Source organism: Mobula hypostoma, chromosome 13 (genome assembly GCF_963921235.1).
Source record: "Mobula hypostoma chromosome 13, sMobHyp1.1, whole genome shotgun sequence".
Taxonomy (NCBI): domain Eukaryota; kingdom Metazoa; phylum Chordata; class Chondrichthyes; order Myliobatiformes; family Myliobatidae; genus Mobula; species Mobula hypostoma.
The window spans coordinates 26,586,153-26,598,978 of NC_086109.1; the positions used below are offsets into that span (position 1 = coordinate 26,586,153).

The window sequence follows — 12,826 nt, forward strand, 5'->3', positions numbered from 1 at the left end:
TCGTTCCCAGGATGGAGTGTTGAGAAAATCGCATGAGTGTAGCGGGAAGGGTATGCAGGTATGTTTTAAAAAAAAATCCTTTCAGAGCAGTCTCAGCCTCCGGACCGAGGACGTGCTGGAGTGCGACTTGCGCCACCGCTCTCCGTGGAAGCAAAAATCACGTGGGTGCAGACTGCATCTGGGATGCTGGTCAATTGTGAGTGTCATCAAGTCTGGACCTCAGCGTACAGGATCTCAGCAAAGCAGACTCACCGTCTAAAACGAAAACGGTGCCTAAAACGTCAGATGCTCCCTGATCTCGGAGTATTTCCAACAGTTTCTGCTTTTATTTAACCTTATCAACATCTGTAGTGCGTTTTGTGATCTCTCAGCAGCAGACAGAGAAACTCGCTTCTTTCTGTAATGGATAGTAATATGTTGTATGTAATTATCTATCACGGACTGTCCAGTTTTTACTTACCACTGTCGAAAAAAAATGCTCGATGTGTCCGAATGGGTAATCGTATTTGAAATAGAAACGACATAGCTGACCCGCCTTGGCTGCGTGTTCAAATGTGTGAACCCTGCTCTCTGTTTGAATTACTGCGAACGTGATGCATTGATACTTACTTAACACAAAAAAACACATTTTTAAAAATCACATTCTGCAGTACTACAACAAACACGTAGACAATAACCGCGACTAACAAAATTACTAATATGAACTAAATTGAATTAAAATGTTCCCATACCTCCAATGACGGCATTTATCCCGCGGTGCCCAACGGTCCCGGACCACCTCCACGGCACCCGTGGACTCCGTATGATGCCTCTCCATAGTTAACCGAGCACATACACAATGATCCCTACTGACCCCCGAGAAATCTCATTCGGAATAGCTAGTCACATTACTCGCTTGAACAATAATGTACCAGCGCACCCGTCACCGAGAAAAATATCATCGAATCATGCAGAACGTTTGAGCATGCAGGGAATTTGCACTTGTATTGAGGGGAAAAGGGATAACTGACGGGAAGGTCGGTCCACTCAAGGAAAAGAGGATGAAACTTGTGCCTGTATTCAGATCTAGGGGCTGAGGGACTCGAGTCCTTTGCGTCTGTATTTACAGAAGGATGGGGAGTATAGTGAAAACAGAATGGGTTATATTGATGTGCTAGGACGTTTTGGGATTAAGGAAGGGGAAGTGCTGAGTCTTTTGAAAAGCATGAGTGTCGAAACATCCCCACAGCCTGATGGCAAATATCCCAGAGTATTGAAAGAAGCGGATGTGGAGATTCAACAAAGGCGTTGCGTCCTCACGAGCAACAGGTGATGCCCAGGAGGGCTGGAGAGTAGCAACTGTTGCGCCTTTGTTCAAGAAGAGAAATAGGGATCACCCAAATAATTACAGGCCAGTCGGCCTCATGCCACTGGTCGGGAAGCTATTAGGGATAGGATTTACGGGCATTTGGAAAGGCATGGCCTGTTTAGGCATAGCATGCTTTTATGAGGGGCAGGTTATGCCTTACAAACTTGACTGAATTTTTTGTGGTGACAGAGGGACTTGCTGAGGGTAAAGCAGTAGCCATTGTAGGCATGGACTTCAGTAAGGCATTTGATAAGATGTATTTTGATAGGTTGACTCAGAAGATAAAGATGCATGATATCTAGAACTACCTTGCCCCTGGAAGACAGAGAATAGGGGTGGAATGTTAATATTCTAGTTGAAGATCCAGAAGATTTCTGCAAGAATCAGTGACATGACTCTGTTGTCATGTACAGTATACTAGACGTGGTTCAAAATGTAGATGGGTGGATTAGCAAATTTGCAGATGACACCAAGTTAGGTGGAACTGTGAACAGCATAAAGGACTATTAAAGGATACAGCAAGATATAGAGTAGTTACAGATGTGGGCAGACGAGTGACAGATGGAGTTTAATCTGGGCAAGTATAAGGTGGTGCACTTTGGGAGAGAAACTATACAGTTAATGGTAGAATTATTATTAGCATTGAGGTACGAAGGGATCTTGGGGTCTGGTGCATCGTTCACTAACAGTGGCTATGCAGTTGGATAAGGTGGTAAAGAATGCTTATGACAGAATTGCCTTTATTAGTAGAGTCGTTGCTAGAATACGAAAAAGGACGTCAAGCTGCGGCTGTAAAACACCTTAGATGGCGCTTGGAAAATTGTGTGCAGTTCTGGTCGCCTAGGAAGCATGCAGAGAGCATTCGGAAGATGTTTACCGGGATGTTACCTGGATTGGAGGGATGGAGCTCCAAGGGAAGTTTGGGCAAACCTGGATTGCTCTCCTAGGCTGAGAAAAGACCCAATGGAGGTTTTTGTTTCAATTTATGAGGGGCATAAACAGAGTAGACAGTCAGAATCTATTCCCCAGGATAGAAATTTCAACACCAGAGGATATGTTTTTAAGATTAGAGAGTTGTAAATGTTTGGATAGGTTACCAGGGGTAAAGTCAAAGTCGAAATATATTTATCATCAAAGTACGTATATGTCAGTATATACTACCTTGAGATCTATTTTTATTGCGGCCATTTACAGGTAAAAAAATTACTGTAATACAATACAAATGATCAAAAATATACATAAACACAAAGACGGACACGAGCGTCAGGGGTAGGTGTAGGGGTCCTCGTCGAAGCAGTTTGGTAGAGTTTGAGGCTTTCAGACAGTCACGTGAATATGAAGGGAATGGAGGGACACGGAATACGCACTGGAGGACATATCGTGCAAGTTAGCATCAAACACGAGGAAATCTGCAGATGCAGGAAATTCAAGCAACACACACACAATACTGGTGGAACGCAGCAGGCCAGGCAGCATCTATAGGAAGAGGTACAGTCGATGTTTCGGGCAGAGGGTCTCGAAACGCCGACTGTGATTCTTCCTATAGATGCTGCCTGGCCTGCTGCGATCCACCGTCACTTTGTGAAGATCAAGATCGACACAACTTCGTGGGCCGAATGGCCTATCCGGCGTTATTCTATGTTCTAATATTAAGCCTTACTTCGTTCTTTGCTGCTAAAATCGAACGTAATCGTTCCTATTTACTGTAAACGAAGAAAACGAAGGACTGGCTGGAATGAACATATACATGTCACAGCAACACACATAAAAGTTGCTGGTGAACGCAGCAGGCCAGGCAGCATCTCTAGGAAGAGGTGCAGTCGACGTTTCAGGCCGAGAACTGTTAGTCCTGACGAAGGGTCTTGGCCTGAAACGTCGACTGCACCTCTTCCTAGAAATGCTGCCTGGCCTGCTGCGTTCACCAGCAACTTTTATGTGTGTTGCTTGAATTTCCAGCATCTGCAGAATTTCTGATGTTTACATGTCACAGGATTTTTTGGGGGGTAATGCACAGGTAAATCGGATCTCTTCGCAGAACATCGGGTCGAAAACGATTCCCGACGTCTTACGAATGTTGCCTTGCGCGAGGATATCCAGTTGTTTGATCTGGAGGTGACAGTGTTTGCTCTGCGTTTAGTTCTGATCTTTACCCTTCGATTTTCGTTCTTCTGCGGCGACAGGAAAGAACGTAGCAACGAACTACAGTATTTCTGTAATTAGTCTTGTAAATATACGAACTCATAATTCCAAATTGGTGTAACGTTTTAATGTGGAATACAAATAGAAGCCAAATGGGGGATTTAGTGTGTAAATCCATTCGCATGCGAGGAATAAGGTTGAATCCACATGATCCTCTGTAACACAATCGATGTTTTGAAAGAGCCAACGCTCCATGCACTGACTGCATTTCCGTCAGCTTTTAGGTTGCTGCGCAGAAGTGGCGCCAGAGGCTTTGTAGGCTTGCTTGCATTCAGTGATGTATGATGCACAATACGCCAGTTCTATTATCAGCCTTGCTTCGTTCAAGATTTAGCTGTAATTATCACATGCACAAGGAAACAGAAATGAGATAAATCTGATAAGTCTTAATCTTGAACGAAGCAAGGCGAGAGTTATTGACACACCTGGAAACGTGCATCAATCAATAACTCTCGCACTCCCGTTACTGATAACTTGTAGTATAACTTTGCTTGTTTTTACACAAAGTGCGCGGTTAAATTGGTGTGCCGCGTCAGAGATCAGGTGTTGCGGTGCTGATCCGAAGTAGAATCCTGTAAAATATGATGCTAAGTTCATGAGATCATAATTTGATCATTTAAATTGCAGTGTTGAATTTAGCAACACATGGATGTCCCAAGGTATTTGGAAGTGGAATCAGGGGTATAAGGTTTAGAATATAGAACATAGCACTGCAGGCCATTCGGCCCACAATGCTGTGCCGATCTTTTAACCTTCTCTAAGATCAATCTAACCCTTATCTCCTACGCTGCCTCCGTTTTTCTATCATCCACGCGCCGAAGAATTTCTAATGTATCTGCATCTACCACCATCTCCGGCAGAATGTTCCACGCACCTATCGCTCTCTGTGTAAAACAACTTACCTCTGAGATACCGCTTTATACTTTTCTCCAATCGCCTTAAAATTGTCCCCCTCGCGTTAGCCATTCCCGCCCTGGGAAAACGTCTCCGACTCTCCACTCGACCCACGCCCTCCTATCATCTTGAACACCTCATGAGAGGGAGAGGGAGAGGGAGAGAAAACTAGCTTCTGTAAGACTGTAGTGGTGGATTGGGGCGGTTTCACGGAGACCAGCTCCACCCCTTCCCCAATAACCAACGTCGAGAACGTCCATTCTCACCGAGATCCGATTATCTATTGTTGGGCCATCTGCTGAGCTCTGACGCACTGAGACGGCGCTGAGAGGTGAGTCGCGGGGCAGCAGCACCAGAGCTACGACCGCCCGTGACCTCTGCCTGCCGCGCGCTGCCTGCTTGTTTATTTTACAATGATCTATTTTACAAGCCCAGGTCCTTATCTTCGTTTTACTTGACTTCCAACAACAGGTGCGTAGTCAGCGCTTGGTTTCTGCAGGTGCACCGGTAGAATTTACCCTGATCTATGTCTAATGGAGCTTTTTTTGACAATTGAAACCACGGCGACCTGCGGTCTAGGAAACTAGTAACGCTAATTTGAAGTTAAAAAAAATCAGTTCATTTGATGGTGGCAACGCTCAATTAGACAGGGATAGAAGGGCAATATTTTAATTTTTCTGTTAAGCAGGGATACCATTTCAGTTTGGATTTTTTTTACGGTCAACCCCATAACACAAACATCCCGCTTTCTGATCCCGTTCTGCGCACTCGGGTCTCAGCTTCCTTTATTTAGCGTCATTACACTTCGTGCCACTCCCTGCTGAAAGAGAGATGGGGATTAACAAAGTGCATTGCGTCTTCTAAGAAACACATTTCAACGGCAGATCAAACAGGCGTTGAAAATTCCCCAACCCAAAAGTAACTGTACTAACGTGTTTCTTCCGCGCCCGCCGTCATCCAGCTGTCTGCAGTGTAAACAATGGGCACACTCTGCTGAAACTCAGAACCATTTGAAATATTTGATTCATTTTTTTACGCTAAGCTGATAGGTGACGCCGTGAAACTTAGCCGTTTCTCCGTCTGGGATTTGTCAAGGAGTGCGTTGAGTCTTTTTGTACATTTCCATAAGGACTATAAAATCACTGGGGGGAAAACTTGTTTACGAAGCCAAGTGTATCTCCAATTTACCATTAGCTTTAAGAGGTTACAGCGAAATACACCGTAGTTATCTGAGAATGGAGTTTAACAGTATTAAAGCTCTTGCTAGTTAGTAGTAACCTTAAGACTGTGACTAGTGAACTTAAACCATCTACTTGTCTTCTATCTGCTCTTCATTCAGCCGGACTGCAATCAACCCGGAATACAATACGGAGGAAGGACACAGCCCCTTTAAGCGCTGTAGTGTGCGCTCTCTCAGCTGAATTCGCCTTGTTTGAGCAGGTTTATGCTAATTGAAACCCCCGCCAGGGAGCAGACGGAGCCATTTTGTGCGATCGTTTAACACAAACGGGGCCGAGGAGTGTTGCCGTGGGGACGGGACGATGTGCCGGTCGGGAGACATTGGGAAACAGGAGAACGGGAAAGCGCCGCGACTGCATTAAGGGAGAGCTGAAGGAGCAGGAGGCAAGTTTGATGGGGCAGCCGCCGCCGCGGTGGAGATGGGACAGCGTTACATTGAAGCGAGAATGGAGGTAACCGTGCTCCACTGGACCTTGGTGACCTGCCTGCTCCTCCATGCGCCTTTGTTGGACTGCGTTACTGTCCACCTCTCCGAGCTTTCCGAGCCGGGCACTGTGGTGGCGGGTCTACGCGCAGGTCGGGGCTGTGTGATCTACCGGCTCTCCGCGCCGAAATTTATCTGGAGCTATTTGGAAACTGACCGGACCGCGGGCACGGTGCGGCTGTCCCGGAGCCTGCTGTGCAGCGCCTTGTCCACGAACCCATTCCCCATTCGCCTGATTGCACGGTGTCCCGGCGGGGGCTCGGGACGATCCTTGGACTTCACTTCCATCTCCAGCCGCCTGGACCTCCATGTCCACGGTCCCCATTGCTTCAGCAAGCACCGGCGGAAGGAGCGGCGCGGTGTAGGCGCAGATGTGGAGGTGGTGGTTCTCCAAAATTCTCCCTGCCTCGCCGCCGGACGACCGCTGTTGGCCCTCCAGGACCTGCTTCCTGCTTCCAGGCAACCCTGCGACCCCTTGCGCTGTCAGCTGGCCGGCAGCCCCTTTCTTCTGTCCCGGGACGGGCAGCTGAGGACCCGGGAGAGGATTTGCCTGGAGGGGAAGATGTCCATTCGGGGTCACGTCCTCTGCCCCAAGTGTGCAACGGAAGGGGGAAGCGCCTTGGGAAATGTCACCATAGAACTGAGAGTGGGAGACGAATCTTCCCGAGGGAGTCCCTTCAAGCAATTGGTGCTGGGCCGAGACCGAGATAGCATGAGGAGGTCGAAAAGGAACGTAAACACAAGCCCTCAGTTCCAGCCCCCGATCTACCAGGTTTCAGTCCCAGAGAACATGCCCCCGGGTACCAGGGTGATCTCTGTCCGGGCGGTGGATCCCGACGAGGGGGACGCTGGACGGGTGGAGTATTCCATGGATGCCCTCTTCGACAGCAGGTCCAACAGCCTGTTTGTCATCGAGTCCGCAACTGGGGTGGTGACCACGGCGGAGAGCCTGGATCGGGAGACCAAGGACACCCATGTGTTCAGGGTCACCGGGGTGGACCACGGCACCCCCAGGCGCACCGCTATGGCCACTCTGACTGTCACCGTCAGCGACTCCAACGACCACGACCCGCTCTTTGAGCAGCAGGAGTACAAGGAGAGCGTGAGGGAGAACCTGGAGATCGGCTACGAGGTGCTGACGGTGCGGGCCACTGATGGAGATGCCCCGCCTAACGCCAACATCTTGTACCAGATTCTCAACGGCCAGGGGCAGAACGCCGTGTTCGAAATTGACCCCAGGTCTGGGGTGATGAGGACAAGAGGACCAGTGGACAGAGAGATGGTGGAGTACTACCAGCTATTGGTGGAAGCCAACGATCAAGGGAGGAACCCTGGTCCACGCAGCTCCACTGCAACAGTGCACATAACGGTGGAAGATGACAACGATAACACCCCCCAGTTCAGTGAGAAGAGGTACATCATCCAGGTTCTGGAAGACATTGCTCCCAACACCAAGGTTCTTCAGGTCACTGCCTCTGACCGTGACAAGGGTAACAATGCAGTCGTCCATTACAGCATTATGAGTGGCAACACTCGGGGCCAGTTTTACATTGACGCCCAAACTGGCAGCATCGATGTTGTGAGCCATTTGGACTATGAGACCAACAAGGAGTACACCCTCCGAATCAGGGCGCAAGATGGTGGGAGGCCTCCACTGTCAAACATCACTGGCTTAGTGACCGTGCAGGTGGTGGATGTGAACGACAATGCTCCCATATTCGTCAGCACCCCCTTCCAGTCCACAGTTCTGGAGAATGTGCCGATAGGTTACTCAGTTCTTCATGTGCAGGCAATCGATGCGGACTCGGGGAACAACTCTCGTTTGGAATACAGGTTAATAAACACGTCTCCGGATTTCCCGTTCTCCATCAACAACAACACCGGATGGATTGTGGTCAGTTCAGAACTGGACAGGGAGATGACAGACTTCTACAGGTTTGGCGTGGAAGCGAGGGATCAGGGATCACCCCCAATGTCCTCGTCGGCCAGCATCAGCATCACGGTGCTGGATGTAAATGACAACAACCCTGAATTTACGCAGAAACTATATCAAATAAGACTGAATGAAGATGCTGCGGTGGGGTCCAGCGTGGTGACTGTATCTGCAATTGACAGAGATGTCAACAGTGTAGTTACCTATCAGATCTCAAATGGTAATACCCGAAACCGCTTTTCCATAACCAGCCAGAGTGGAGGCGGTTTGATAACTCTAGCCTTGCCTTTGGACTACAAACTGGAGCGACAGTACATCCTAACAGTGACAGCCAGCGATGGGACACGATTTGACACAGTTCAGGTGTTCATTAATGTAACAGATGCCAACACACACAGGCCAGTATTTCAGAGTTCCCATTACACCGTTAACATCAATGAAGACAAACCTGTTGGCACAACAGTAGTCATTATAAGTGCAACTGATGAAGACACTGGTGAAAATGCTAGAATTACATATTTCATGGAAGACAGTATACCTCAGTTTAAAATAGAGCCTGATTTAGGTGCTGTTACAACATTAATGGATCTTGATTATGAAGACCAAGTTTCATACACGTTGGCAATTACCGCAAAAGACAATGGAATTCCTCAGAAGTCTGACACCACTTACCTTGAAATTCTAGTTAATGATGTAAATGACAATTCCCCCCAGTTCCTGAGAGATCATTATCAAGGGTCTGTTTATGAGGATGTCCCCACATTCACGAGTGTCCTTCAGATTTCTGCAACTGACCGCGATTCTGGATTGAACGGTCGAGTCTTTTATACGTTCCAAGGAGGGGACGATGGAGATGGAGACTTCATTATTGAAACCACCTCTGGTATTGTTCGAACCCTACGCCGACTGGACAGGGAAAACGTTCAAGTCTACAATCTGAAAGCCTTTGCTGTGGATAAAGGTATACCCGCAATGAGGACCCCGATCGACATCCAGATTGTAGTCTTGGATGTCAATGACAACCCTCCAGTTTTCGAAAAAGATGAGTTTGATATCTTTGTGGATGAAAATAGCCCAATAGGACTAGTGGTGTCCCGTATCACTGCCACAGACCCAGATGAAGGTACAAATGCTCAAATCATGTATCAGATTGTGGAGGGAAACATTCCTGAAGTTTTTCAGCTGGATATTTTTTCTGGAGAGCTAACTGCTCTTATGGATTTGGATTATGAATCTAAATCAGAGTATATCATTGTTGTCCAAGCTACATCAGCACCTCTTGTCAGCAGAGCCACGGTACATATTCGTCTTTTGGATAAGAATGACAATGTACCTGTGTTGAAAAATTTTGAAATCATTTTCAATAACTATGTCACTAACAAATCCAGCAGTTTTCCGACTGGGATAATTGGCAGAATTCCAGCTCATGACCCAGATGTCTCTGACAGTCTTTATTACAAATTTGACCACGGAAATGAATTAAATCTGGTCATTCTCAATCAGACCACAGGGGAATTAAGCTTGAGTCATGCTCTGGACAACAACAGACCACTTGAAGCAACCATGAGAGTTTCTGTGTCAGGTAAGGTGACTTGGAGTTTATCTTTGTTAAACCTGGGTTAGAATTACAGCAACTGTTTGCAAAGTCCTATCGTAAATATTGAGTGAAAAAGAGAATGTAGAAAAGAAAATGCTTTTGTATCCTGAGTTGGTTACCTTCTTGCATTCCTATTGTTTTGGATAAAATTATGAACAAGTATAACCTTCAGACCATCAATTCACATTGCGGAGAAAGTCCTGCAAATTTCATTGCATTACCAAGTATTGTATGTTTCTCAAACTACAAAACAGTATTATTTTTAATGCTACTCTTCTTGTTAAGGCACACAGAATCCAACAACATTGACATTTATATAGCACCTTCATTATAAAGTAATATCTCAAAGTAATTCACAGTTACACAATTAAAAATAAATTAATGCCTTAAACACAATGTTTAATACTAGACTGCATGCATTTAAGGTGAAAAAGGAAACATTCAAAGGAGATGTGTGAGCAAGTGGTGGTTGTCTGGAATGCGCTGCCAGGAGTGGTGGTGGTTGTGGATATGTAGAGGCTCTTAGTAGCCACATGAATAGTAGGGATCGGAGGGATATGGGCAATGTGCATGCAAAATGGATTTAGGTGTCATTAGTGCAACATTAAGAGATGAAGGACATGTTTCTGTACAGTATTGTTCTTTGTTCTATTGCAGCAGACTGTTTAAGTAGAAATCAACTTGTCAATAACTTTTATTTATTTGGTTATAAATACTTTGCTTAAATTTTATATTCTGCCTTTGGCCATCACTGGGTGGCTTTCTGTGGTGTAGATTTGTTGTGTTGTTATTACCATTTATTAAATTGGTGGAATATAGGCCATTCAAGTCCAAGTGTAGTTTACCCTTGATTTTGAATAGACTTTTGACTGTAGTTGTACATTGTTTCTTCCATACTGTGCAGCACTCCTTGAATTGAGACAAATGATACAGCAGTTAGTTTGCTCCTTTCATTCAAGTATCACTTGTGTGCAGGGGGACACTCCTGAGTGTCTCTGCTGTTGAAATAAGTTGGTGAAATCTGGTACATTACAATCCTATCTAACAAAACAAAAATACTTCTAGACAATACCCTAGAGAGAGTATTAGAAATATATTTTGTCTGTTACATTAAAAAAAAACCCGGTTAAGAATAATTGTGATTAAATACAGGTCTTACATTTTTGAACAGTTAAATATTAAAATAATATATTTCAGATTACGTATAAATGCAAAACCTTTAATATCTACAAATCAGTTTCTTGTAATTGCATTTTATATGATATATGAATTCCAATTATTACAATTTTTATTACAAAATTTATCAAACTTTTATCCTGAATACTGTAATGATCTCATTACTTTTTGCTAGCACTTGTATTCCCAGTTCTTTCCTACTGGCATCTCAAAAAAGTTGCAACAGTATGTGAACTTTGCCCATTATAACCACCGTGAGTTTTTCTTCTTGAAAATTTAAGCAAGTGTATGCTTTGTCCTCCCTAACATGGGTTGATAAGAAGACAATATTTTGAAGTTTATAGTGTCAGGGTGAATTATTCTGTTAAAAATCAATCACAGATAGTAGTAGTGGAGATGAGGAACTTATCACGTGGGTGGACTGGCACTTCAGCAAGGATCTACTTTATTTGCCATATACATTAACATGTATTAGGAATTTGCTATGGCCTGTTGGACGAGGCATGACATACAACAAATAAACAACAACATTTAACTAAATAATTATAATTTACAATTATAAAGAATTATATAAAAATAAAGTTAGTTAAAGGATGGCTATGAAATAAAATGTGCATAAATACACAATACCAACATGTATTTACTATGTAACCAACGTTATTAAGAAGGGGTTTAAAATGCAGTACTGCGATGGGCTAACTGGAATGGTTGATCAGATTAACTAATTAGTATTTATATGTGACCATAGATATAAAGGCTTCATTTAAATTGAAAAATACTATCAATGAATATACTTAAAATGAGTAATTAGTAACCTTGGTAAGCTTACATTAAAAAATAAATTAGAACCTTGAAACAATTGTTATTCCAAATTTATTTCTGTTTGCCCTTATTTAGGAGAGGATCACTTCTAAGTAAAACTGTCCCTGATGCTACCCCCTTTATGGCAAAGAAATGTTTAAAAATGTCAATTTCAATAAACTTACATATTTTAATGTATTATCATTATTACATGCTTACAAGTATCATTTGGAAATCCATTGCTTTCTGCTGGCACAAATGAGTTCTTACCTGCACCAAGGAAGGCTATTATGTCTCAGTGAAACAGTGGTAAATGTATGTATACATTTATGAGAAAGGATTATGTTGCATTTCCCCTCATTAAAAAAACTAGTTATGATACAATCATCTGATGCAAATATTTGAGTATACTTTTGGCAACTGTGGATGGAATCTGTAAGTCCTTTTAATTGCAAGGAATGAAAAAGTTTATATTTTAATGGGTGATTGTTCATTTGATATTATATTTCAATGAGTTTACTACTTAAGATAGTAATGACACCCACCCTTGAACATATATAATTCAAGATTACTGTGTTGGGAATGGATTTAAGTTTATCTTTGTAAATATTTGGAAATTTTCTAAAATTGTACATTCATATTTTGGCTACAGGTCTTGTTGAAAATGTCATATAAATTATAAGCTGTGACTTAATTCTGGTGCTATATCCTTGATGACTGACAGTCACTATTTATGTAATTAAACAGATGGTGAGCATCCATTTAAAATTGCATTTGTTACAATTAATTCAAGTCATTTAAAAGCTGTAATTAATTTTACTTTCTCCTCGCAGTGAAACTTGGACAGTAGCATGGTGAGGCAAATGTTCCATGGTCTTACAGGAAAGATACTCACGTGGGTAGAAGATTGGCTGACTGCCAGGAGGCAAAGAGTGGGAATAAAAGGGGGGCTTTTCAGGTTGGCCACTGGTAACTAATCGTGTTCTGCAGGAGTCGATATTGGGACCACTTCTTTTCATGATACAGGTCAATGATTTGGGTGATGGAATTGATGGCTTTGTAGCCAAGTTTGCAACTGCTACAAAGATAGCTGGAGGGGCAGGTAGTGTTGCAGAAGCAGAGAGGCTGAAAAAGGACTTAGACATTGGGAGACTG

General features: G+C 44.0%; 1 protein-coding gene across 2 annotated transcripts in view; it reads left to right on the top strand.

The window, feature by feature from the left end:
* Positions 1-4,820: 4,820 nt before the first annotated feature.
* celsr2 (cadherin, EGF LAG seven-pass G-type receptor 2) overlaps positions 4,821-12,826 on the top strand; it is a 360,447-nt gene continuing 352,441 nt past the window's right edge. For both annotated transcript variants that reach the window (XM_063065489.1, XM_063065491.1), the window contains exons 1-2: positions 4,821-4,912; positions 5,781-9,679. In XM_063065489.1, coding sequence (XP_062921559.1) covers positions 6,100-9,679 — 3,580 coding nt within the window. In that variant the 5' untranslated portion in view covers positions 4,821-4,912; positions 5,781-6,099. The remainder of the gene's footprint in view (positions 4,913-5,780; positions 9,680-12,826) is intronic.